General features: G+C 43.7%; 1 protein-coding gene and 1 pseudogene across 7 annotated transcripts in view; both read left to right on the forward strand.

The window, feature by feature from the left end:
• Positions 1 to 26,461, forward strand: part of LOC308609817 (centrosomal protein of 78 kDa-like) — a 405,903-nt pseudogene that overhangs the window by 27,588 nt on the left and 351,854 nt on the right. The window lies entirely within an intron of this gene.
• LOC308609797 (uncharacterized protein) overlaps positions 1 to 26,461 on the forward strand; it is a 258,883-nt gene that overhangs the window by 8,905 nt on the left and 223,517 nt on the right. For 4 of the 6 annotated variants that reach the window (XR_014014347.1, XR_014014348.1, XR_014014349.1 and 1 more), the window contains exons 2-3: positions 8,244 to 8,309; positions 9,367 to 9,431. Coding sequence is in view for 1 of the 6 variants with exons in the window: in XM_081259101.1 (XP_081115227.1) it covers positions 9,417 to 9,431; positions 19,389 to 19,474; positions 20,369 to 20,484 (217 nt within the window). In the remaining 5 variants the exon portion in view is untranslated. Of the gene's footprint in view, positions 1 to 8,243; positions 8,310 to 9,366; positions 9,432 to 19,388; positions 19,475 to 20,368; positions 20,485 to 24,961; positions 25,628 to 26,461 lie in introns of those variants that run through there. The other 2 variants (XR_014014351.1, XM_081259101.1) reach the window with 2 other exon arrangements.

Genomic DNA, 26,461 nt, shown 5'->3' on the forward strand with positions numbered 1-26,461 from the left:
AGTTCAGTTTTTCAAAGAAATAGTGACCTCGCTTCTATCTGCTGTGCCACAAAAATGCCGTAGAAAAAAATTCCTTCTGTTAAATCGCTCACTAGGTGAAATTGTATGTGTAACCTAGTACCAAAGAGGTATTAAGAATCGCCACAGCCGAGCCGGCCCTCCGCACCACGCACCCTATAGCAGCCAGTGGGTGAGCCGGGAGTCGAGGAGGTCACCGTGGGAAGGAGGGGCGCGGGCAACGTGTCAGCCTCCTTCCGTCTCCGTGGAGCCACCTCGTGCCTCTGGTACAGGGAGTCGTCCACAGCAGCCGTCGGTGGCCAGCCTTGCAGCGCTGTGTTCTAGGTCAGTAGCTTCCAAGACTCCAGTTGGATTCATTGGAGTAGGCAACGTGGGGAATCCAGTGGCAAAAGAGCTCTTGAAACATGGCCAGCCACTCACTATTGCTGATGTGTTCCCTGATGCATGCAAAGAGCTGCTAGATGCAGGTGAACCCAGTAGTGTCTTCTGCAGCGATGTAGCCGAAAAAGGTGACAGAATTATTACAGTGCATCAATGCGCTAGAAGCTTATACTGGAGCAAATGGAATTCAAAAAAAAGTGAAGGAAGACTATTAATAGATTCTAGTACTTTTGATCCTATGGTTTTGAGAGAATTGGCCAAAGAAGTTGAGAAAATGAGAGCAGTTTTCACGGATGCCCGTTTCTGGTAGTGTGGGAATGGCTCGGTCTGGCAACCTCACATTTAGGATGGGAGGGGTTGAGCTGCTGTGGTGCATGGGCTCCCATGTGGTGCATCGTGGAGCTGTCGGGACTGGCCAGGCTTCGCAGATCTGCAAACACTTGCTGTTAGGTGTTAGTAGTATCGGAACTGCTGAAGCTATGAATCTGGGACTCAGGTTAGGGCTTGACCCAAAACTCTTGGCTAAAATCCTAAATACGAGTTTAGGACGATGTTGGTCAAGTGACACTTACAATCCTGTACCTGGGGTGATGGATGGAGTTCACCTGGCTAATTACTATCAGGGCGGATTCTGAGCAACACTCATGGCTAAGGATCTGGGATTAGCATGAGGCTCTGCTACCAGCACGAAGAGCCCAGTCCTTCTGGGCAGTCAAGCCCATCAGATCTGCAGGGGTGTTGTGCGTGAAGGGCTACTCTAAAAAAGACTTCTCATTCGTGGTCCAGTTTTTGCAAGAGGAGGAGACATTCTGAGTTTGCCCTCTGGCTGTGAACACTGAAACATTGAAACCAAACTGTGTCTTGGAGCCCCTTATGGCTCACTCCACAGGAAAATGGGCTTAATCAAAGGTCAACTGTCTGCTTTTGAGTGTCTAGGTCAGGGGTCCCCAACCCCTTGGCCTTGGACGGGTACCAGTCCACAGCCTCTTAGGAAATGGTCTGCACAGCAGGAGGTGAGTCCCAAGCAAGCCAGCTATAAGCTTCATCTGCCGCTCCCTATGGCTCACATTACCGCCTGAACCCCACACACCCCGCCTCCCCTCCCTGGAAAAATTTGCTTCCAGGAAACCGGTCCCTGGTTCCAAAAAGGTTAGGGACCTCTGGTCTAGGTCACAATAGATCCTGGGATTTTTCACCCATTTTAAACTGCTTATTCTTTTTATCTATTTAACAAACATATCATCTGTAATTTTTTTTTTCTGCAAGCCACTGATGGTAACTGCTAGCTAGCTAGCTGATTGGCCTTTTTCAAAAGTTTGATTCCTGAGCATCTTCAGCTAAAACGCTGCCTATTTCACTCAGGATATTATTTACTCCACTTTACAAATGAAACTAAAATTGTTTTCAACAGGATAAAATCTATCCTCGAGGAAAGAAAAGAAATTGGTGTGAGAAAAGGTATTAGAGAAAGGGGAAGTATAGTGAATTACTACCTGTGTGCCTCAGAAAATTTGTCCTGTTATCCCAGTGGTGATATTCTTGCATTGAGATTACTGGTTTATTTTCTAGGAGTTGTTAAAGCAAGAGAACTCCTTGCTGCATGTTATGTAATTTGGACTCTGTTACAATTATCTTGGTGTGCCCCTCTTGTAACAACTTCCCATACTCAGCAAACTGTTTTTTTCATATTTTTGCTTCCTTGTCCATTTTTACTGCATATTTTTTACTTCAAAAGAATGACATCTTTAGAACTGTTTCAGAGCCAGCGATGATATGTGCTTTAGATAATTATTACACTATGCTAAATATAACCATATTCTTTTGAATTCAAATAAATTTCTATGCTGATAAAAAAAGAGAGGCACATTTCATCAATGTTTAAATAGTATCCTTCCTCCTCTAAAACTTAAAATAGGATTCAGTCTGATTCCTAAAGGGTTATTTTCTTCAACAACAAGAGCTGACTTAGGCCATTTCTTGGCAGTGGAATCTGAGCATAGAGGTCTCTGTCTCACTGCCCTTTGATTCTCACTCACCGTATCCTGGGTGAATGTAATGGATGGGCGTGCCCTTATGACTTAGCCTACTGCTACTGCTCCTGATGAGGGCTAATGGTGTGGGCCACTTTAAATCTTGCCCAGCAAAGTGCTGACATCTGGGGTTTCCTATCAAGTTTACCAGATATTCCACAGTAATTTCATAATTTACACAACATAAAAACACTGATCTTGAGCTTAGGAAAGCATTTCATTTAAACAGATACAGAACACTACTCTACAAAATGGTTTAAAATTTGTGAGCAATTGCATTAAATAAACTCTAATATAAATTAATCTAATACAAGTAAACTAATAGTTGCAAAGCTACTGGTCGCTTCAGAAGTGGTGGCTACGGATAACTTCAAAGTTGTTTCCTCAATGCATTAAGAGGCGAAACTATTTGCTGTCAACTTCTTCTTGGGGAAGCTTTTTTCCTTAGTTTGATGCTGATTCGCGTTATGAATGTATAGGAACCATTACTGGTTCTTCCTTTCCATATTCAGTGCACCATTATACTTCTATCCTCTTAAGATCTGGATATCTGTTACTGCTACTGTTGGCTGGAGCCTGGCAGGAGGAAAGCTCTCAAGAAAAAAGGTCAACAAGTGTTAAAGAGTTTTAGCATACTACTGAGACTTTTTATCTACCATAATCATAAGAAATAATAATTAAAATTACAGCCTGGTCAGTGAGACCTTGAGTAAATTGTGGAAGCATCCATGTTTCCTACAGTTTCAGGGGATGGATATTTCCTGTTATTAACTCTATATCCTCTTCAACTGGAACAGAGAGACCTTTCTCTGTTGAAGCAGTTTCGTCTTTTTCCTGGGCATTTTTAGTTTTCTCTTATGAGAGACTTGTAAAGCTTACCTACACAAACTTACACATACACGTATAAAGCAAAGAAGGGATAGAGTAGTCTTGAGAGGACACTGTTTTGTAGCAGGCACACAAGACAGAGGTAATACTCCCTGATTGCATTTGCCTCCCTAGCCCCATCTCCTTTGTGGAAAGCATCAGCATTCTGAGTGGTCTCTGCACCCCACTAACTGGACGGAACACTGCATTGGCATTCTTAGGGAGCACTGATGGTCCCTACGGAAACTGTGGTTAGAGCTTGTGCAGCCACAGTGCACAGGAAAGAAACAAATATACTTCATATAACATGCTTACTCTGTTTTGCTTAATTAGCACTTATTCCTTGTAAAAGGCTGATTTCTGCTTTGACAGGGAGTAATCGAACTCTGTATTCACCCAAACCATAAAATTAAAGTTAACATACCTCAGCTTTTCATCCTACTGGAAGAAATGTATGAAATCTAAAGTTATTTTTTAATTGCTGCTGTTTAGAATGCCTGAAGCCCATTTGCTGAACTTGTTAAAGAGCAGTGTTAATGAGGGTATTTTTCGTTTCTTTCTTTTCCGACCACAGCATGAATTCTCAGCCCAAAGTGTGCCCTGTTTCCCACAATAGAGACGGGGAAAAGTGCGAGTCTCTCACCACAAAGCATGAGACAACTACAAATACTTTTCTCCCAGAGTTAACATTGATGACAGTCTTTGTGGAAAAGGTCTTCCTCTTTTTGCGGGAATACAGTAGAAATGCAAGTCATATTCTCCATAATTTCACTACTGGAAAAATAATTTCATAGTCCATATATATATGTGTGTATATATATATATGTATATATATATATATATATACATATATATATATACACACACATATATATATATATTTTTTTTTTTTTTGCGGTACGCGTGCCTGTCACTGCTGTGGCACTTCCTGTTGCAGAGCACAGGCTCCGCACGCGCAGGCTCAGCGGCCCTGGCTCACGGCCCCAGCCGCTCCGTGGCATGTGGGATCTTCCTGGACTGGGGCACGAACCCGTGTCCCCTGCATCGGCAGGCGGACTCTCAACCACTGCGCCACCAGGGAAGCCCCATAGTCCATATTTTTTATTGGTCTTCTTAAAAACATATACAATGTTTACAATAAGGAGTAAAAGAGAAGATTTTCAATGCGATATTTCAAGGAGCATTTTGTAAAGGCGGGATCCAGTCCGAACTTTGGAAAATTAACACACACCTATGAGATCAAAGAGTCACCTGCAAAAAATTTTATTATGTTTTTCTTTCATACTAGTTTCCTAAAGGTGCATTGTTACTTCTTGGTAATGTAATAGTCAGAAATGACTATAAGGTGGCCATTTGAGGAAGAAGTAGCTCTTACATAAGTGTCTAGTGAACGTATCTCTTTTGATACAATACCTCTTGGTTTCAGAGGCTTGCACAGATTTCCTCTAAATGAATAAACTTAGTAAGATTTTTCTAACTATCAGTTAATCTAAAAGTAGATTTAGAAATCTACTTCTGAAGCAGTTTTGTTAATTAATTATTGGTCAGTTCTCTTTCTGATTGGTACTTCTTTCTGCAAAACAAATCCCTGTACTTAGAACAATGAATACCACCATCCCTGGCTCCTTGATTATTACACAGTGATGTTTCTTGAGAAAAAAGCTTACCCTTTTTGGGGGGAAACTTCAGTCCATGAAGTAAAACTTCATTAAAACTAGATCTGCTTCTAATGCCAGTGTGATGCAGATCAGTATCCCCTTTCTTTTGACTTTCCAGGCTGTGTGAAGAGAATGGTATGGTTTGGTTTAGGAAGGGTTGTAGCTTAAGAGGATTGCATTATGTTTCTGTGTCACTTTGGGGGGTTTTATTTCAATATTATATCCTGTTCTGTAAAAACACCATAGTCATTCTCTTACTTCTTATTAAATAATTAAACGCTGCCCTTTGTTTACTTTCCCCTTCTGATCAGAAGACTCCTCTCCACTCTAGGCCTTGATCTGAGTTCCAATTCATCAGCTTGTAGTAGCTACACTTCTGGTTTCTGAAGTGAGACAGATATGGGTCCCATTTCTGTCTTCATCAGTTATAATTTAGCCTCTGATATATGCATACCAGAGCTGGCAGTGACAAACATTTTGCTTCTCCTTATAGGGTTCTGTGCATTTTAATAGAGGATCACAATATTTTAAGTAGAGCTGGGATGGGGTGGAAAGAAAGAGCAGGAAAACATGCTTTTAGGAAGGTCTGAAATACAAATCACATGGAGGTAACTGCTTGAGAGAAAACCACCCCTACCTGAGTATTGTCAATAAAGTAGCACAGGGAGGCAAACGAATCAATTGTTCACTAAAAATATTTTTGTTCAGAAGAATAAAATTCACAAGAAAGCCTCACTGCAAATAAAATATATTTGTTTTCCTAAAGGAAGATATTTGAAAAGTCGTAGTAAATACCTGCTTTGACCTTCTGTGTCCCTAGTGTTCTATCTCCACTAAGTTTTATGAACACTACATAGAGGAGGAGCCTGAGTCTCAAAGACCATAAGTAAGAGAGGGATTCCAGAGCCTTTGCAAGGTCCATTATGCCCCATGACTTCCCATTGCTTGTGCTGTTCATCCAGATAGGTGCTTAGGATACCAGAATGAATACATCTCTTTCGAGAGGTTTTTAACAGACATTAGATACTAAACAAGTACAACACCTAACAAATAGAACAGAATGCTTTATTTAAAGCAGAAACAGAATAAATGCTCACCTAGTATCGTTTAAATCCCCTTTAAATTATTTTTTGAATCAACATGTTTATATTTGAGGGTATTTTCTTATTTTTTCCTAGTTCCCTTTACTTGCACCTCCTTTCTTTTTCTCTTTTCCCAACTGAAACGTTTATGGTTTCAAAAGTAATTACTTCTTGAAGAAAGTTTTTGTGTGTACTAAGTGCTACCTAACGGAAGCCATAAGCATAGAGTCTGCTAGCATTTAGAGTGGTATAATACATAGCCAGGTTGAATCAAGTGGGAGAGAAGGTTAATCATTCTTTGAAACTGGCAGTGTTGCCGGAGGTGGATTAATATGCTTTTTGAATCTCTTATGTGCTGTAAGTCTCCTTGATCACAATCACTATGTTAATGGTTGAGGTTTTGAATTAGAGGTGTCTCCTGGACTCAGCTGGGCCAAGTCCCTTCATCTCTCTGGCCATATTAGGTGATAGTTTTCTCATTTCAATACACGATCTATGTTAGAGGGAGTGTTGACTATACCAGACTTTCAACGTGGGCACCCAGAAAGTGGAAGAATCTCTCTATTGGTGATTAATCATAACTCTTTTCATTGTGAATATAGTCCTTCCCTTAGGTAAGGCAGGAAGACCATGAAAAATAGAAAGTTCTCGGGTGTCTGTGGAAGCTGGAGTGCTCTCGACCTGTCAGCTCACTGGCAGAGCAGGCTTCGTCCGGACACTAGAGAACAAAATGTGAAATTGGCACCAGCCAGCCTCTCCATTGCACAGGATATCCCTATTTAAATTTGACAACCAGGATATTTTACAATTTGAAATTCTTGTCATCTGGTTTTCTTTAGTTTTTTCTTTGGGTTGAAAAGACTGAGAAGCTTGTTAAAAAATCTGGAATTCTGATGGTGAGGCTTAACCAGATGTATTGAGTCATCAATCAGCAAACATTGACCAACGCTTACCATTCCCCCAGTTACTATACTAAGGACCCAGACACATCTCAGATAGTGGCCTTGCTCATTCACTGTATTTACAGTACTTTTTTCTAAATGTAACCAGAGCTCAGGTAAAGACAAGACATTGATTTGAGTCTGAAGTAAACAAAGCTGACTGGTCTGATCCCTTCAGTTTCCAGAATTATTTTGTTTCAGGTAGTAATTTTCCCAGACCAATAGAACAAAGTTCTATCGTCTATTTATTTAATATTTTATCACAATAGTCCTTGCCCCTTTGACCTCTAGTGAGGAAACTTGCCTAAGAAACTGAAATATGCTTAGGTTCTATGGGTAAGTGCAGATAATGATATGAATGAAATTGAAAATGAAAAGCCAAAGGTGGAAAAGGCAGTTCTGAATAGATGAAGTAAGACAGAGGTATTTGAAAAATCAAGTAGAAAAGATACCATAAGGAATGGAGAGCTTCTGGAAGTCTTCTAATAGGTGAGGGGTTGGTACATCTTTTTTTTTTTTTTTTCTTAATAACATGTCTGGCAGTTGTATGCCAGAGAAAGTTATAAGGGTCTTGACTATATGCATGAAGTCCAGTGAGAACACTGTTTCTGTAGGCCACTGATGATGTTCTGAGTGTACATTCTATAGTACTAGAAATTAAGTTAGGAAACAAAGGGTAATCTGATGTCATTTTAAATGAAATTTCACAACTGATTAGAGCTAAAAGGTGTCTTTTTTCACTCAGCCAACACGTTGAGCACGTACTATGGGGCAAGCACTGTGCTTATGGGTAAGAGATAAAAGAAAAAATAAAGGCCAAAGGAACTCAAAAGAGAGTGTGAGAGATACATGAACAACTCATTACAATCGAATAGGGATAGGCTATTAAATAAAAAGATCATAAAAATATAAATTTGTAAAACAGAACTTGGAGTCAGTAACCCTTCTAGGGGATATTAAAGAGAATGCCAACAATGAGGGGGTCTTGGAATTAGGTTTTGAACGTCAGTAGGAATGTTCCACGTGGAGAGAAGGTCAGGGGCATACCAGGCAGAAGGAACATCCTGGACTTGAGAGCCAACACAATATATTTAAGTGACTGTAAATGAGATTCTTCTTGACTAGAGCGTAGGGTATAAGTTGCCAAAAGGTAGAAAATAGAGTATAAAAGTTAGGCCGGAATGAAAGTATAAAGTGTCATAATTCTTATGATGAAAGATAGGTGTTTTCTACAAAATGGGTTACTTATAAATATTTTAAAAATAGAGACCCCGAGAGAGGAGCGCGCCCGAGGAGCAGCCCCCGGACCGGAGCCTCGGGAGCCCGGGGCTGGTGAGTGAGTCCCCACAGGGTAGGTGTTGCGTCTGCAGGCCTGCAGGCGGTTGTGGAGCCTGCGGCCCTTGGAGAGCAGGGCTTGGGAGACCGCGGCTTGGAGAGCGGGGGCTTGGCTTTGCCCGCCCCAGGGCCCGCAGTAGAGCCACCTGGAGGGTTTGACCGCTTCCCGGAGGTGGAGGGGCCGGGCTGGAGGACAGGGCTGGCTGCTCCGGATGGGGCTCCCCTGGGACTTGTGAGCTCTGGGTGTCCTGGGGGAGCAGGGTCCACAGGCTCGGCCGGGACGTGCCGCGTCTTCCCCTCCGTCCAACCCCCATCCTCCTCCTCCTAGTCCTCCCCCTCCTGTCGCCGTCTCTGCATCTCGCACGTGTGTCTCAAGGCGCGTCAGCACCTTGGTTGTCTACTGTAAGCGTCCGCCGCCCCCCTGGGTTGTGCCCTGTGGAGTCGCACAGTGTAACCGGTGCAGGATGAGTCTGCAGGGCTTCTGTCCTGCTGCCTCAGGTGAGGAAGGAAGCGATGGGGCCTGAGAAGGGAACTGACTTGTCCTGGATCCTCACCGGGTGTGCACATGGGGTCGCTCACAGGACTCCAAACTCCTAGGGCAGGTGTTCTGTCCACTTAAAGTCAGCTTTAATAAAAGATGTTTTCGAGCGTCGCACTTAAGTTTGTAAAGTTTGTACAAATCATTGCAAGACTGAAACGCACCTGAGTGTGTCCCTTTATTCTGGGTATCCTGTGGATGTTCTGATCTAAGTTGTTAACAGACTGAGAAGAGGTAAACTATAAGCGTTTTTTAATTTCATATTTAATGACGGAGGTTTATTTTAATAGGATTCAATGTACACTCGCTACGGAAAAATAAAGTATCCCCTCAGGTACCAGAGTCACGTGGGAGTTACAGACCTGAGGGTGGTTGCTCCCTTCTTATTCTCACAGGCCCTTCTGAAGGTGAAAGGACGGGTCTCCCACAGGTGTCTCTTGTGGAGCGCGGGGCGGGTGCTCGTGCACCCCGAGCCGCTTCAGTCGTAGCTTCACTGCCTGCGTTTTCCTTCTCCAGGTCCGCCTCCACTGTCACAGTCCTGCACGTTGTTCCAAGAGCAGCGGAAAATGAATCAGCCTCTGGTGAGTTTTGCTGTTTACGTATTTACCTGCTGCTGTTCTTTTGTGATAACACCTTGGGAGGCGAATAGTTCAAAAGTTAAAATGGGAAAGTAGGAGTCGGTAAAAGATGTGGTTAGACAAAGTGTAGAGGAGCAGGTCAGCACCAAGTGTTTCTGGCAAGTTCTACGTGTAGATCCCAGGATCCTCTTAGAGCCACAGTACAAGCCTCGTGTTCTTGACATTTGTGGCAAAACACCATCCCTTGCTTGACTTATATGGTCCTGCCAAATCGCTTTTGTTCTCGAGCGTTAAAAGGTTTCCCTGAGGATCCCGCTGTAGGCCGCGAGCCTTCCTGAGCAACAGCCCCTAACGTGTTGACGTTGGTGCCTTCCTCGTGCTTCCTGTAAGCCGAGAGCGTGCTGTCCAGGGAGCACTCAGTGCATATAACTTGTCTGTTCAGTAGAACACCGTTGTCACATAGGTGCATTGTTTTCAGTGCTCAGTCGAGGGATGCAATGAGGATCATCTGGAAGAACAGCCTTGTCACCCTTCCAGTAAACTGCGCTCTTTGTCTCTTACAATCTCAGAGGGTCGCGCTACACACCATGCAGTGAGGTCTCTGGCAAAGATTCTTGTTTCCCAGCTGAATTGTATCGTGCAGCCTGCGGTCTTGGTTCTGCCCCTCCACGGAACCTGATCCGGTTGAGGTGACCTGGCATCCAGCATACAAAGCAGTGGAGATTTGCCAGTCGTCACCTCAGACCACTGTCGCCTTGCCACCTGCAGAGTCTGCTCTGTTGGTTTCTGTGACAGATCTCTCCTTGCTGTCTTCCTGACTGACTCTGTCTTCCGCCCTCTGTGTGTTGTCGTTTCACCCTTGGTCCATGACTCTCCACCCCGTCTGATCTCACCCTCTGGTGCTTTTCACCTCCAGCTCTGTCAGTTCTCCCCCCTGGACCCGACAGATGCCTCTGTCCAGCCACTTGCCAGCATCTCTATGGAGTTTGTCCAAAGGGCACCTCGGATGACTAGATCTAGTAGATTCCGAAATGATTATTTACAGCTCCCCTGCCCCTTGCCTTGTCCTGTTGTCTCTGGCGGCTCATCGTTGCATCATCCAGCCTGTCGCCTGCCCAGAAAAATGAGTTCATTCTAAAGTCCTTCTCCATCCTCTGTTACCACGTTGTGGTGTGAGGCTTGTTAATGTCGTCTTCTGAATGGTTTTTATTCGTTCTCCTTCATCCCATACTTGCTACCATTAAAACAGCTTATCTGTTCATTTCTGTAGTTACAGAAACTTCTTTTCTGTGCCGCTACCTCTTTCCTCCAGCAGCTCAAGTGTATTCTCCACGCTGAGTATTTCTCCTAAAATATTAATCACAGCGTTTTGTCTGCATGTGGGAAGCACTTTAGAGGTTCCCTGGGTGACTGGACAAACGAGGTTGCCGTTCCGCGGAGCCATTAACCATCGAGCCCAGCACTGGGCGGAGGTCGTACCTCGCTGATGATGCGTTTGGATGAATCTGTGGGGTAAAATCCTGATCGGAGAGGCTTAGGAGAGAGGAGTGGAAGAACTGGGTTTGTTCTGGTCCCAACTTTTTCAAGACATTTTGCTGTGACGGGGAAAATAGCAACTGGACAGTAGCTGGGGTAGGAGCTGAGGTCCGGGGAGGATGTTGTGTTGTGTTGTGTTGTGTTGTGATGGGAGAAATAACAGTGGGAATGATCCAGTAGATGCGTGTGGGGGAGGGGAGAGCTGCTGCCCGTGGTCCTGGAGTGGGGAGGGGATGGCTGAGCAGGGTTGCAGTTGGGGAAGCCCTCCGATGGCTTCTCTGTTCTCAGGGAATCAGCTGAAACAGAAGGCTTGCAGGGGCCTTCTCTTTGAGGGGAGAGCAGAGCTCTGGGGCCCAGCTCCATCGTGACCATCAGCACCCACAGTCCAGCCAGCTGGGAAGACTGTACTTGCCTTCCCTGCCTGAAAAGCCATCTCCTTTCTTAAATGTGGGAGTAATTACTCTTTGGGGAGCCTATGTAATTACATGGGTGCTTCTCAGCTCAAAACGAATTGAGTGCCAGTTCTGGCCACGGACATTTTCTTCTCTGCTGATGGAAGGGTCCCCAGAGGAAGTGTCCTGCTTGCCTGGCTCTTGGCCTCGAGGACCCTTCACACCATCTAGTGTTGTGTCTTTTATCTTTGACATAAATATCAAATGTCTTCAGGTTGTGCATGTGATCTTAAGAAGCAATTCCCTGCTTCCAGGAGCTTCTGTTCTCCTCGGGAAAGGCACTTCACAGACGTAATTACAGGAGAGGACGGGAATCCTGCCCGTCGATACGTAGGGAACTCCAGAGTGCTGACAAAGCAGAGCCTGCTTTTATTTATTTATTTTATTTATTTATTTATTCATTTAAATTTTTTATTTGTTTACTATTTAACTTATTCAGTTTTGGCTGCGTTGGGTCTCTGTTGCTGCGCGCGGGCTTTGTTCTCTAGTTGTGGCGAGTGGGCGCTACTCTTCATGGCGGTGCGTGGGCTTCTCATTGCGGTGGCTTCTCTTATTGCGGAGCATGGCTTCTAGGCATGCGGGCTTCAGTAGTTGCGGGTCCCGGGCTCAGTAGTTGTAGTGCGCAGGCTCAGTAGTTGTGGTGCACGAGCTTAGTTGCTCCGCAGCACGTGGGATCTTCCCGGACCAGGGTTCCAACCCGTGTGCCCACCATTGGCAGGCGGATTCTCAACCAGTGTGCCACCAGGGAAGTCCGAGAGCCTGGTTTTAAATGCATTGTCAGAGCACGTGGCTCAGTGACTCGGGAAAGGGGGACGGCCCTCAAGTGCCCAGGACTTGGGTAGCTGCAGAGGTTGGCGAGGCTCTCAGAGCAGCGTGAGGTGGACTGGATGAGGCTCCTGAGGTGCTGGTAAGGACCTCCCTCCTTAGGATGTGGGTCTCCCGTCAGGAAGAGCGGGACGTGAAGGCAGGCAGACCCTGAGTTTGACTGAAGAGCCTCCCCTCTGTGCTGGTTTTGGTTTCTTCCTGTAGAGAAACTGAAACCTTGTAATTGGGACAGTGAGTCATCTGATCAAAAGATGTCATGTGTAGAGACTGTGGACGGCATGAAACGCGGGGTGGGGTGCGGTGGGTCAAGTCAGGGGGACTCTGGGCTCCAGCGCGATGCCCGACAGGAAGGGGCGAGGCCGCGGCGTGTTCCCGCTCATCCTAGGCCCCGGTAAGCAGTATGGATGTTCCCTTGGGGTTTTTCTGAATCGTGAATGAGGTTGAGAGTATTTTCACGTGCTTAGAAGCCGTTTCTTCTTTTTAATTGGTAGACAGTCTTTAGAGCAGTTTTAGGGTTATAGGAGAATCAGAATCAAGCAGACAGCACTTTCCTATACCCGTTCCTCTGGGTTCCCTCCCTTGGTAACGTCTCTGGCCTGTGTGGTGCGTCCTCTCAGTGATGGATCGGCATTGACACCTAATTCTCCCCTGGAGTCTGTAGTTTATATCAAGGCTCACTCTCTGTGTCCTACTGTTCAGGTTTGGACAGGTGTGATGACCTGCAGCCACCACTGCAGTGCCACCCAGAACCATTTCACTGCCCGAAACATCCCTGGGGGCCACCTTCCCTACCAGTGCCCTACCAGAACATCCTACCAGTGCCCCCAAGCCCCTGACAGCTGCTGGTCTTGTTACTGTCTGTGTTTTTTTGCCCTTTTGAGAATGTCACGTAGTTGGAGTCCTTCATTCTGTGGTCTTTTCAGACTGGTGTCTTTCTGTTTTTATATGAAGGGCCTGTTCATGTCCACTGCCTGTCTTCCTGCCCCAATACTGTCTTGTTTTGTTTTGTTTTGTTCTGTTTTGTTTTCCTTGTCTTACTGCCTTTCAGAGTCGTCTTAAATGTTTCTAAATTTTTCCAGTTGGGGTCCTGTTAGTAAACATTGTTTTCCAAGGTTTATTGTCATTTTCCTGTATTTTCCCGCATTGCTATATAATTCATTACTTTTTTTTACTTTGAGAGGTTGAATACCATGCATTTCAAAAGTTTCTCAAAATCAGCACATTTGTGTGGATAAGATTCCTAGTTGAAGAGCACCCTCCTTGGTCAGTACTGGGGTGCAGCTTCTTTGCGGGGGGAGGAATGCATTGGTCTCCTGGTTCCCTTTCTGTTGGGTCTCAGTTCCCCTTGCTGGTTCTGGGCACTGCATCAGCCACTCTCCTGGGATAGGCCAGGCAGGTGGGGTCCTCACTTCCTGGCTCCAGAAGTTGTGTGTGTCTGAGAACACCTTTGTTTTTCCCTGAGGAGCAAGAGGACTCTTTTGGTTGGGGAGCGGCGTCCTAGGACTGCGGCCCTTGGGCCCCCACTGTTCTGTGTCATTTGGGCCCCAGCCATGCGTGGGAGATCTCTGACACAGGGACGCAGCTGTTAAAGTCCTCTTGGGGTTGTGTCATTTACAGTCCTCTGAGGAATACTCCTTTTCTTTAATGAAATTCCAGTGCTTAAGCTTTCTAGTCACTCATGAAAGGAATCTCAGAAAGGAAAGGAGACCGGTCCTCTCTGCCCCCAAGCAGGGGAGTGAGCCGACACTGTTAACCTAACAGTGAGAAAGTGGCTTGTGGGAAATGTGTAACCAGTTCTGAGTTCTGTGATTACAAGGCTGTCTGTGGAATCTTACTGTACCAAGGGGTCTTTTAAGACACATACATCATGGGTTGTTCCCTTGTGTTTTGAAACTAACCTAAAACCCCTAAATATTTGCAGTTCTGATTGCTTTCTTAATTTGTTATCCAGGTTTCCCGAAATCCATTTTCTTAAAGTTGAAAGTGCGAGAAGAGTGCAATTTTCTCATCTTCCCTTTACATAAAAGTGAATGTGGTCAAGCCGCTTAACCCATCACCAAATAGAAAATCATCTGGAACGTTCACATTAATGCTCTTTTCAAGCAGGAACAGTGCGTATATTTTTATGCCCATTACCAGTGAAAACTATAATGTTTTCTTATTGTGCTGTTTTTTTCGCATCAGGCAAAATGACAAGCAATTAGAAAAGCCCCACAAATCACACATTTTGTGAAATTACAAATGCAAAACCGGAAAGTAGAATAAGGTGCGCGTGATTCTACTTAGGCATTAAAATTAGAGTAGTTCATGGTCTGATCCCTCACTCTCTTGCATTTGGTAGTAACTTCCAGTGTGTGAACGAGTGGGCCCCCAGTCTTCATCCGGGCAGCCACAGATGTGACCAGTGACACCTGAATGGAATATGCGCAGAGCTTCTGGAAGACTTGCTGTCGATTTCTGAGCCAGGCTTCTCGAGGCTGAGCCGAGGCAGTTCTGCACAGACGCTTGTCTGCCTTGGGCGGCAACCAACTCTTTCCCCCGGCCCCCCTCATCCCCCCACCTCGTGTGTCCTGTCAGCAGCTGGGCACCCTCAGCCTTCCCAGGCCAGCAAAGCCTGGGTCCCGGACATCTCTGCATCTGGAGCTGGGGGTCAGGTGACCTGGCATCTCAGGGGACCTTGCTAACAGGACCCATCCTGCCTCTTCGATTGTTCCACATGAAGAACTTTGATTTGCAGTCAATGTCAGGAGTTTGTTGCCATCTGAAACGGCCTCTGAGCTTGGCATGGTCTTTTCCTTAACCTCCTCCACACCATTCCTTAGTTACACTGTGGCACGTGGGGTCTCAGTGTCCTGACCAGGGATTGAACCCAGGTACCCTGCATTGTAAGGCAGATTCTTTAACCCTGGACCACCAGGGAAGTCCCTACCCTTATGTTTTAACAGTTTTGGAGGTCTTCACAGAGATCTTGGATGGATTCACCTAACATCACCAGGTAAACTTCGTTTCAAAAGTAGTGCACCTCATTCCTCAAAACTTTTAAAGTAGAACTATTATAAGATCCAGAAATTCCACTTCTGTGTATTTTTTCGGAAGAAAACAAAAACACTAGTTCAAAAAGACACATGCACCCCTATGTTCATTGAGCATTATTTATAATAGCCAGTGTATAGCAGCAACCTAAGTGTCTATCCATAGATGAATGGATAAAGAAGATGTGTCATATATACATATATATTTATATGTCTACATATATATATATATATATATATACACATATATATATATATGTATATATATATAACTGTACACACACACACATAATGGACTATCAGCCAGAAAAAAAGAAAAGAAGAAGAAGAATGAGGGGCTTCCCTGTGGATGCAGTGGTTAAGAATCCGCCTGCCAGTGCAGGGGAAATGGGTTCAAGCCCTGGTCCGGGAAGATCCCACATGCCACGGAGCAGCTAAGCCCGTGTGCCACAACTATTGAGCCATGCTCTAGAGCCTGTGAGCCACAACTACTGAACCCACGTACCACAGCTACTGAAGCCCGCTCACCTAGAGCCCATGCTCTGCAACAAGCTAAGCCACCGCAATTAGAAGCCCATGCACCGCAAGGAAGAGAAATCCCTGCTCACCGTAACTAGAAAAGAGGCTGCATGCAGCAACAAAAACCCAATGCAGCCAAAAGTAAAATAAATAAATTTTTAAAAATTAAAAAAAATGAAATCTTGCCATTTTGTGGCAACGTGGATGGAGCTAGAGTGTATTATGCTAAGTGCAATATGTCAGACAGAGAAAGACAAATACCATATGATCTCATTTGTATGTGGACTCTAAAAAACAAAACAAATGAACTAATGTCACTAAACAGAAACAGACTCATAGATACAGAGAACAAACAGGTGGTTGCCAGAAGAGGGTAGGTGGATGAGTGAAATAGGTGAGGGAGATTAAGAGGAACAGATAAGCAGTTAGAAAATAAATGAGTCATGGGAATGAACTATACAGCATGGGCAATACAGTCAATAGCATTATAACTTTGTACGGTGACGGATGGTAACTAGACCATAACTAGAGTTAATCTTGGTGATCATTTTTTAATGTACAGAAATATTGATATTATGCACCTGGAACTAACGTAGTATTGTAGGTCAGTTACACTTGAATTAAACTTTTTTAATTCAAACGAAAACAATAGTGTGCCTCGTTAACTAGAGATGCTTAGTCATACAGCAGTTCTCTAGAACGTATTCATCCTGTGTAACTGTAACTTTATACCCGTTGAACAACTCCCCATTCTCTCCTCCCCCACCCCTGACAATTTATGGGTGACTCTTTTAGATACCTCACCTCATGTAAGTGGAAACACACAGTTTTGTCCTTCTGTGACTGACTTATTTCACCTATCATAATGTGTTCCGTTTATATCCCCGTTGTCACAACTGGTAGGATTTCCTTCTAATAGGAAAGTCTGAATAATATCCTATGTATATACCCCATTTTCTTTATCCATTTCTCTGTGGATGAAAATTTGCATTTTTTTCCTACCTTGGCTCTGGTGAATAATGCTGTAATGACTATAGAGGTGCATGTATCTCTTCTAGATATTGATTTCCTTTTCTTTGAATATACAGGCTATATTATATTGTATTATATTGTATTACATTATATTCTATTACAGTTATTGTGCTTCCCGGATCTTGTGTTTTTCACAAATTGAAGGTTTGCGGCAACTCTTTGTTGAGCAAGTCTGTTGGCACTGTATTTCCAACAGTAGTTGCTCACTTCTTGTCTTTGGGTCATATTTTAGTAATTCTCACACTATTTCAAACCCTCCATCAGCAAAAAGGTTACTGCTCGCCGAAGGCTCAGATGATGGTTAGCATTTTTTAGCAGTAAAGTATTTTTAATTTTCTTTTTGTTTCGGCTGTGCTGCACACCACATCACGTGGGATCTCAGTTCCCCGACCAGGGATCAAACCTGCGCCCCCTGTAGGAAGGCGGATTCTTAACCACTGGACCACCAGGGAAGTCCCTAAAGTATGTTTTTTAACATCTTTATTGGAGTATAATTGCTTTACAGCGTTGTGTTACTTTCTGCTGTATAACAAAGTGAATCAGTTGTATGTATACCTATATCCCCATATCCCCTCCATCTTGCGTCTCCCTCCCACCCTCCCTTTCCCACCCCTCTAGGTGGACACAAAGCACTGAGCTGATCTCCCTGTGCTATGCGGCTGCTTCCCACTAGCTATCGGTTTTACATTTGGTAGTGTACACGTGTCCATGCCACTGTCTCGCTTCGTCCCAGCTTACCCTTCCCCCTCCCCGTGTCCTCAAGTGAATTCTCTATGTCTGCGTCTTTATTCCTGTCCTGCCACTAGGTTCATCAGAACCACTTTTTTTTTCCTTTGGTTTCCATCTCGCTTCGTCCCAGCTTACCCTTCCCCCTCCCTGTGTCCTCAAGTGCATTCTCTACGTCTGCATCTTTATTCCTGTCCTGCCACTAGGTTCATCAGAACCACTTTTTTTCCTTTGGATTCCATAAATATGTGTTAGCATACGGTATTTGTTTATCTCTTTCTGAGTTACTTCACTCTGTTTCACAGACTCTAGGTCCATCCACCTCACTACAAATAGTTCAATTTCGTTTGTTTTTATGGCTCAGTCAAATTCCATGGTATATATGTGCCCCATCTTCCTTATCCATTCATCTGTCAGTGGACGCTTAAGTTGCTTCCATGTCCTGGCTATTGTAAATAGTGCTGCAGTGAACATTGTGGTACGTGTCTCTTTTTGAATTATGGACTTCTCAGCGTATATGCCCAGGAGTGGCATTGCTGGATCATATGGTAGTTCTATTGTTAGTTGGGTTTTTTTTGTATAAATTTATGTATTTTTATCTATTCATTATTTTTGGCTGTGTTGGGTCTTTGTTGCTGTACGCGGGCTTTCTCTAATTGCAGCGAGCAGGTGCTTCAGTGTTGTGGTGCGCGGGCTTCTCATTGCGGTGGCTTCTCTTGTTGTGGAGCGCGGGCTCTAGGCATGCGGGCTTCAGTAGTTGTGGCATGCGGGCTCAGTGGGTGTGTCTCGCGGGCTCTAGAGTGCAGACTCAGTAGTTGTGGCACACGGGCTTAGTTGCCCTGCGGCATGTGGGATCTTCCTGGACCAGGACTTGAACCCATGTCCCATGCATTGGGAGGAGGATTGTTAAACACTGTACCACCAGGGAAGCCCTATTTTCAGTTTTTTTTTTTTTTTTTTTTTTTTTTTTTTTTGCGGTAGGCGGGCCTCTCACTGTTGTGGCCTCTCCCCCTGCAGAGCACAGGCTCCGGACGCGCAGGCTCAGCAGCCATGGCTCACGGGCCCAGCCGCTCTGCGGCATGTGGGATCTTCCCAGACCGGGGCACGAACCCGTGTCCCCTGCATCGGCAGGCGGACTCTCAACCACTGCGCCACCAGGGAAGCCCTATTTTCAGTTTTTTAAGGAACCTCCATACTGTTCTCCGTAGTGGCTGTATCAATGTACATTCCCACCAACAGTGCAGGGGGAGGGTTCCCTTTTCTCCACACCCTCTCCAGCATTTATTGTTTGTAGATTTTTTGGTGATGGCCATGCTGAGTGGTGTGAGCTGATACCTCACCGTAGTTGTGATTTGCCTTTCTCTAATGGTTAGTGTCATTGAGCATCCTTTCATGTGTTTGTTGGCAATCTTATATGTTCTTTGGAGAAATGTCCATTTAGGTCTTGTGTCCACTTTTGGATTGAGTTGTTTGTTTTTTTGATATTGAGCTGCGTGAGCCGCTTGTATATTTTGGAGATTAATCCTTTGTCAGTTGCTTCATTTACAACTACTTTCTCCCACTCTGAGAGTTGTTTTTTTGTCTTATTTATGGTTTCCTTTCCTGTGGAAAAGCTTTTAAGTTTGAATAGGTCCCATTTGTTTATTTTTGTTTTTATTTCCATTTCTCTAGGAGGTGGGTCAAAAAGGATCTTGCTGTGATTTATGTCATAGAGTGTTCTGCCTGTGTTTTCCTCTATGAGTTAGACAGTGTCTGGCCTTACCTTTAGGTCTTCAATCCATTTTGAGTTTATTTTTGTGTTATGGTGTTAGTAGTGTTCTCATTTCATTCTTTTACAGGTAGCTGTCCAGTTTTCCCAGCGCCACTTATTGAAGAGGCTGTCTTTTCTCCATTGTATATTCTTGCCTCCTTCATCAAAGCTAAGGTGACCATATGTGCGTGGGCTTATCTCTGGGCTTTCTATCCTGTTCCATTGATCTATATTTCTCTTCCCCAAAGTATATTTCAATAAAGGTATGTACATTGTTTGTTTAGACACAAGGCTGTCACACACTTAACAGACTACAGTATAGTGTAAACAGAAGCTTTTCATGCACGGGTACACCAGAAATTTCATGTGACTCGCTTTATGGCGGTATTGGCTTCATTGCAGTGTTCTGGAACTGAAGCTGCAGTGTCTCTGAGCTGGGCCTGTACACCCAGAAGTGGGATTGCTGGATCATATGGAAATTTTATTTAAAAGATTTTGAGAAAACTACATACTGTTTTCCACAGTGCCTGCACAATGTTACATTCCTGCGTACAATATGCAAGGGTTACGATTTCTCTACCACCTTGACAACTCTTATCTTTAAAAAAAAATAAAAAATTGTAGGCATTCTAAGAGATGTGAGGTAGTATCTCATGATGATTTTGATTTGCATTTCCCAGATGATTAGTGACGTTGAGCACCTTTTCATGTACCTGGTGCTGTGTTACGTCTTTCTAACACACATACACACACACAGAGGGATAGAAGGAATCTTTTGGAAGTGATGAGTATATTATCGTGATGGTGGTGATGGTATCACAGGTGTGTGCATATGTCCAAACTCATCAAGTTATATACATTAAACATGGGCTAGATTTTGTATATCAGTTCTACGTAAATAAAGCCGTAAAAGCCCAGCAACAAGTGGTGTATTTCATGAGCCAGTGAAGCCCAGGTACATCTTGTCTCCTCTCCCAGGGGTGAACCCAAGCAGCCTTTGAACTTGGCTCACTTTCTGTTTCTTTAGTTTCCCCTTCTATTACTTTTGTGTTTCTCCTTTGTTCTCAGATTCCAGCTAAGTGGTTCCCCATTGGTGGCAGCAGTGGTTCTGAGTTTGGCTCTGTCGTTTGAAGACTTGATGGTCTCTAAAGGGATTAAGTTTCTACAGAACGGATCTCAGTTAGGTGAGAGGTAACAGAGGATCTAGTTTGTTAGTCTTTTCTTAGTCTTTTCTGTTTGTCTATTTGTCTACTTTGACAAGCTCAAATCAATTAAGAATCTCTTGCCCAATGGGATGAGAATGGCTCTTTAGTATCTAGACTGGTGAGTGTTTATTCCTGACCCAAGTCTAAGACTTAAAGCTGCAGGTAAAAGTTCCATTTCTCTGTATGTCTGTGTGTCTATAATTCAAAAAGGTCTTTACCTCTGACAGTGCGAATATGTAATGTTTTCCTACTTCTGGATCTATTAAAGTAGATTGTAGAGTCTGTTAAATTAAAGGGTTTCTGTCCTGATTGGCTTACAAAGATACAAATGTGCTTATAAAAATTATATATCCCTAAAATTCTCAGAGAGAAAGGAATTAGAACTTCTAATACTTTAAATGTGCTAGAAAAATATTCTTATTGAAATCAAGTCAGGGAATTCCCCAGCGGTCCAGTGGTTAGGACTCGGTGCTTTCACTGCCAGGGTCCAGGTTCAGTCCCTGGTCAGGAACCTAAGATCCAGCAAGCCCCTCGGTGCAGCCAAAAAAAAAAATCAACTCAGAAATTTAAAGACTTCAAGTTTACATAATTTAGGTAAATCTTTGACACATGAAGCTAGTTTAATATTTTTGGTTTAATAAAAAGTTATTCGTATCTTATTTATCAGTATTAGGCATACATTTAAAACAATTCTACTTGGGTGTGTTCTTCCTAAATTTATATAGGTGTGCCCATCAACTAAGCTCATATTACTTCTACTTAATGTTTAAGGTTATGAAAAATGTAAGTTTGTGTTTAACCACATTTAGTTTTTATTCTGACAAACTTTCTTTCAACAGTAACTATGTTTTCTACTGTGTTAGCTTGTCGATAAATTCCCAGATCTTCAGTTTACGTAAACCCTTGAACTGGTACTAAGTTGTGCTACTTACTGGATAATCATTGGATACCGAGGTCATTTGTAAGCAAGACAGAAACCTGAGGCATTGATTACTAAGCATAATCTCAAGTTATATGCTCTTGCTGCATATGTTTACTTGTTACCTAGAGGCTCTGTCTGTGGGTGTGTTAATGAATGTGTTTGTCTCTGCCACTTGAATAAGTTGTGTAAGGGATGTTTGTGGCTGTGTAAAGTTGTGTTATGTGTGTTCATGAGCTCTGCTAGCCTGAAATGCTGATGTGTGATGGGCAGTTGTCAATCATTCACTCCTAGTTTTCTTTGTGAAACGGAAGTAACTTTGGTTCAAAGTTAGTATTAATATACTATGAATGAGACTTGACCCATAGTGATGTTATCGGCTGGAACAGAACTCAGGTTCAGCTGCTTATCGCTCAGAAGTCAGTGTTCCAGAGACAAGGGTTGGTGGAAGAAGAAAGATGCTTTATTCAGGAAGCTGGCAACCTGGGAAGATGGTGGGCTAGTGTCCCCAATACCATCTCCCAGTTGCCAATGAGAGGGAAAAGGGGTTGATAGGGAAAAGACGGGAAGTCTCTGGGCTGTGCCGGTGGGGGCTCCATGCAGAGTAGCACAGTCAGCTCTGACCATCCTCTTGAAATTGGTCATGCAGCGGTGTGGTCAGTGTCATGTTGATTGTTTCAGGCACAGTTAATCTTCAATTCCAGTGTTGGTTTGTTCCCATTTCCTTGAGGCCAGTTCCTGGAATTGTGTAAGCCATTGGTTCAGGTCTGCTCAAGATGGAGCAGCTTGTGTCATAGCTCCAGTCTGGTCATCATACAGTTAGCTTTCTCCTCTTGTAGTGGTTTTAGTATCTGCAAAACAAGTTAGGAGTGTGTGTCTGACACTGTTACTTACGTCCTTCGGGAGGAACTAAAGATTCTGTGACTGCTGTTGTCCTAATCAGTAACTGCTTGAACCTGTTCTTTGGTGACTCAGGGGAGGCCTGGGAGACTGCAGCTATTTTACAAACAAGAGGCAGGGGACATGGAAGGGCCCTGCATGGTCCTCTTTGGTTCCAGCAACCGAGAGGTACAACTTTGTATGCAAGATAATGCGATGTAGTTTTGTTTATTAACAGGAACAAAAATAGTTTGGTCCTAAAGTAAAATGACTGATTGTTCCAGCACCAGAAGGAGGATAGTGAAGGACACAACCTGAATGAGTATAGAAAGTTGTAGGAGACGGGTAGAAAGGGAATTTTATTTGTCTGAGCCGAAGGCAGCTCAGTTTTGATGTTTATTCCAGAGATTTTCAAAAAAGAGCTTATGGTTCTCTTAGTAGCAAATATTATATTGATGCAAAGCTGGAGTTTGGTTTTCTCTCTGTACAAATGATAAATTTTTTTCATGGAGTATTGGTCTCTTTAATAAGTGGTTGGAAAAGTTGTTCTCTAAATCTGCCTAAACAGCAGAGATTCTGTATCTCACTGGAAGAGGTTTCTGCACCTAGTTCTGAATTCATCCGGCCTTATTATTTTTTTGAAAATAAATGCACAGGGACTTCCCTGGTGGCTCCTTGGTGAAGAATCCGCCCGCCAGTGCAGGGCACACTGGTTCAAGCCCTGGTCCGGGAAGATCCCACGTGCTTTTAGAAACTAGAGCACGGAAAGACTAAGGTCATGTGAAATTTGAAACGCTAAATATTGTCATAGTGTTAAGCAGTTTGAAGATTGTTGGAAGAAATTATTTGTCATTCATTCAAGCAATAAACATTTGATGAATACTTGCAAAACATAAAAAACCTCTAGAGCCCGTGAGCCACAACTACTGGAATCGATGTGCCTAGATCCCATGCTCCGGAAGAAGAGAAGCCACCGCATGGAGACGCCGACACACCGCAATGAAGAGTCGCCCCCGCTCCACTGCAACTAGAGAAAGCCCACGTGCAACAACGAAGACCCAACGCAGACAAAAATAAATAAATATATAAATAAATGTATTGGGGGAAAAAAAGAAAGAAAATAAATGCACAACAAAATTTCTGCATTTCTGAGAAAGTTAAGCTTCCTTAAAACTGTGTTCCTTTTGGTCTGTTTTTTTTTTTTTTTTAAAGTCTACTGTCAGGAACTCCCTGGCACTTCAGCGGTTAGGATTCTGCGCTTCCACTGCTAGAGGCCTGTTTTCGATCCCTGATCAGGGAACTAAGATCCTGCAAGCTGCGTGGTGAGGCCGAAGAAACAGCCAAGACAAAATAATCATCTCTTGGCTGTTAAACAAAGTCAAGGACCTTTAGTTCCTCCTCAAGGGCTATTGGGTAATATTCTGAGCCACGTCCTTGGAGCTGTTTGGCAGAGACTGAAACCCCCAGCAGGTGGAAGAAGTTAACTGCATGTTGCCCACAAGCACGTAGACCCCAGACCAGTTGGAACCAGAAGGCTGATGATGTTGAGTCCCCGTTACCTCACCACTGACCAATCAGAAGAATGACCGTGAGCTGATCACGCACCCTGTAACCCTCTCTTCAACATGTAGCCCCTTTCTCTTTTCCCTGTATAGTCCTCAAGCAAAACTTCAGGAGGGGAGAGTTGGTTCTTCGGGACATGAGTCCACCTCTCTTCTGGACTGCCGGCTTCCTCAATAAAGCTATCTTTCCTTTTACCCAAAAGTTGTCTCTCAGTATTGGAGTCCTGAATGATGCAAGACCTGCCTCATCTTCTGTAGTTTTCTCTACATGAAAAATAATTGAGGACTATTTTTCAGAGTTAAGAAATGTGGTTGGATAATCACAACGCCATTAAGCAACACCTCGTTGGACAGCAAAGAGGCGAAGCCGACTGGTAATGACCACACACATCCTGACTGTGAGAAGACTTTCATCTTTATTGTAGTTCCCCAAAAGCTGCATCGCACGGTACTCTTGAACAATCTAAAATAACATACAAACATGCTGAGGCAAGTTAAAAAATTAGGACTGAATTCCCACAATTCAATAATGAGAACTAAAAAAATACAAATTTATGCTTACAAGAATTGGGAGGAAATACCCACTATGCTATAAGTAGAATGGAAATATTATGTAATAGATAAAATCAACAATCTCTCTTGAAAATGTGAGTAAAATTGTATATATGTGTAAATATACAACAGCTACAGTTCTCATCACAAAAGTTTGTAGTAATAAGATGTTTCAAAATGAAGACTATTTCAAAACTATTTAAAATAAATATATAAATATAAAATATAAAAATACAATAATTTTATAGGTGACATTTTCAAAATAAGCCAGTGAAACTTAAGTCATGAGTCATGACCCTGTGGCTGTAATTATATATATATATATTTTTTTCTAATTATATATTTTAATGTTGTTCCCTCCTATTCTGAGCCGCTACACTCCACCTTCAAATGCTTCTAGACTGGGGCAAACAAGTGTATAAAAAATGGGACCTCCAATGTTCGTCTCAGGGGAGATGGAAATGAAATGATCTGAAAATTGAGGTGGTGCCTTCCAAAAGGGTGGAATCTGAATAAACCCTGTTTTCTTATTGTCCTGCCACAGACTCCTAGAAGCACGCCCCGCTCCTAGGAGTATAACACGAAAACTGGCCTCCGCTCATTCTAGAAGATGCTGGCTTCTTCTCGATGATCTGCACAAGAGGCTTCTCCCTTCCTTCTTCACGGCTGTCGTCAGTGTCTGGATTGACCTCTTGTTGAACATCCTCATCTCTCCTGGGCTCTGTGATCTGGAAGTAAGAGAAGGAGCAAGGATGTCAGATTTCAAAGTGGCAACTGTCCAGATATAAAGGTTTTCACATTCTTAGTCAATTCTAACCAGAATTGAGACTCATTTATGATTGGAGTTTTATCTCAAATTCTCCATTCTGAACCCCAGTCCTGAACCATTCATTGTTTTCAAGTGTGATTCTTGGACTTTGGTGACCCTGACTCCAAAAACTACTGAATACACCCAAGGTCAGGCCCAGTAATCTGCTTTATAGCCCAGACTCCAGGTGATTCTGCTCAGGGAGCTGGCATTTGGAGAATGCTGCTTTAGTCTTAACTCACCTTGGTCCTTTGGCACCACTTAAATTCTGAACTTGGAAGCACACTACAGACATCACTGACAAGTCAACATCGTGGACCAGGAGACCTGAGGCCGGATCCCTAACCCTAACCCTGCATCCTAATGTCTATGTTATTATTAAGTTTTCATTTATTTACTTATTTTCTTTCTTTTATTTTTGGCTGCATTGGGTCTCTGTTGCTGTGTGTGGGCTTTCTCTAGTTGTGGTGAGCGAGGACTACTCTCCGTTGCTTCTCCTGACGGCTTCTCTTGTTGCGGAGCACGGGCTCTAGGCGCACAGGCTGAGTAGTTGCGACTTGCGGGCTCTAGAACGCAGGCTCAGTAGTTGTGGCTCGTGGGCTCTAGAGCGCAGGCGCAGTAGTTGTGGCGCACGGGCTTAGTTGCTCCGCGGCATGTGGGGTCTTCCCAGACCAGCGCTCAAACCTGTGTGCCCTGCATTGGCAGGCGGTTTCTTAACCACTGTGCCAACAGGGAAGTCCCTGGATCCTAATGTTTAAATAATACTCAGCCCTAAACTTGGTTAGTGTTATGTGCTGAATGTTTGTGTCCCCCAAAATTCTTATGTTGAAATCTTAAAATCTTAACCCCTAGGGTGCTGGTCTTAGGAGGTGGGGTCTTTGGGAGGTTATTAGGTCATGGGGTAGAGCCCTCATGAATGAGATTATTGCCCTTGTAAAAGAGACCGTGCTGTGTTGTTTCTAAGCGACGCGGTCTGTAGTAGGGCAGGTTGAATGGACTAAGACAGCTAGCTTGCAAGATTTAAACCAAATGTTTGCTCAATCCTCTGCTCACATCTAGAACTCTAATGTGTCAATTGTAATAAGCCATGCTGAAGATGGCATTCCTTAACCTTCAGTCGTTGTGATAAACCCCCTTGACCATAAACGTGAGGGGGAAAAGGTGAATTGTACTAGAGGAATCATTGGTCCAGAAGTGGTGAGTCAGGGGGAATAAAGAGTCACAGGTGATCTGGCC

The sequence above is a fragment of the Mesoplodon bidens genome, assembly GCF_964165515.1.
Source record: "Mesoplodon bidens genome assembly, contig: HAP1_SCAFFOLD_103, whole genome shotgun sequence".
NCBI lineage: Eukaryota > Metazoa > Chordata > Mammalia > Artiodactyla > Ziphiidae > Mesoplodon > Mesoplodon bidens.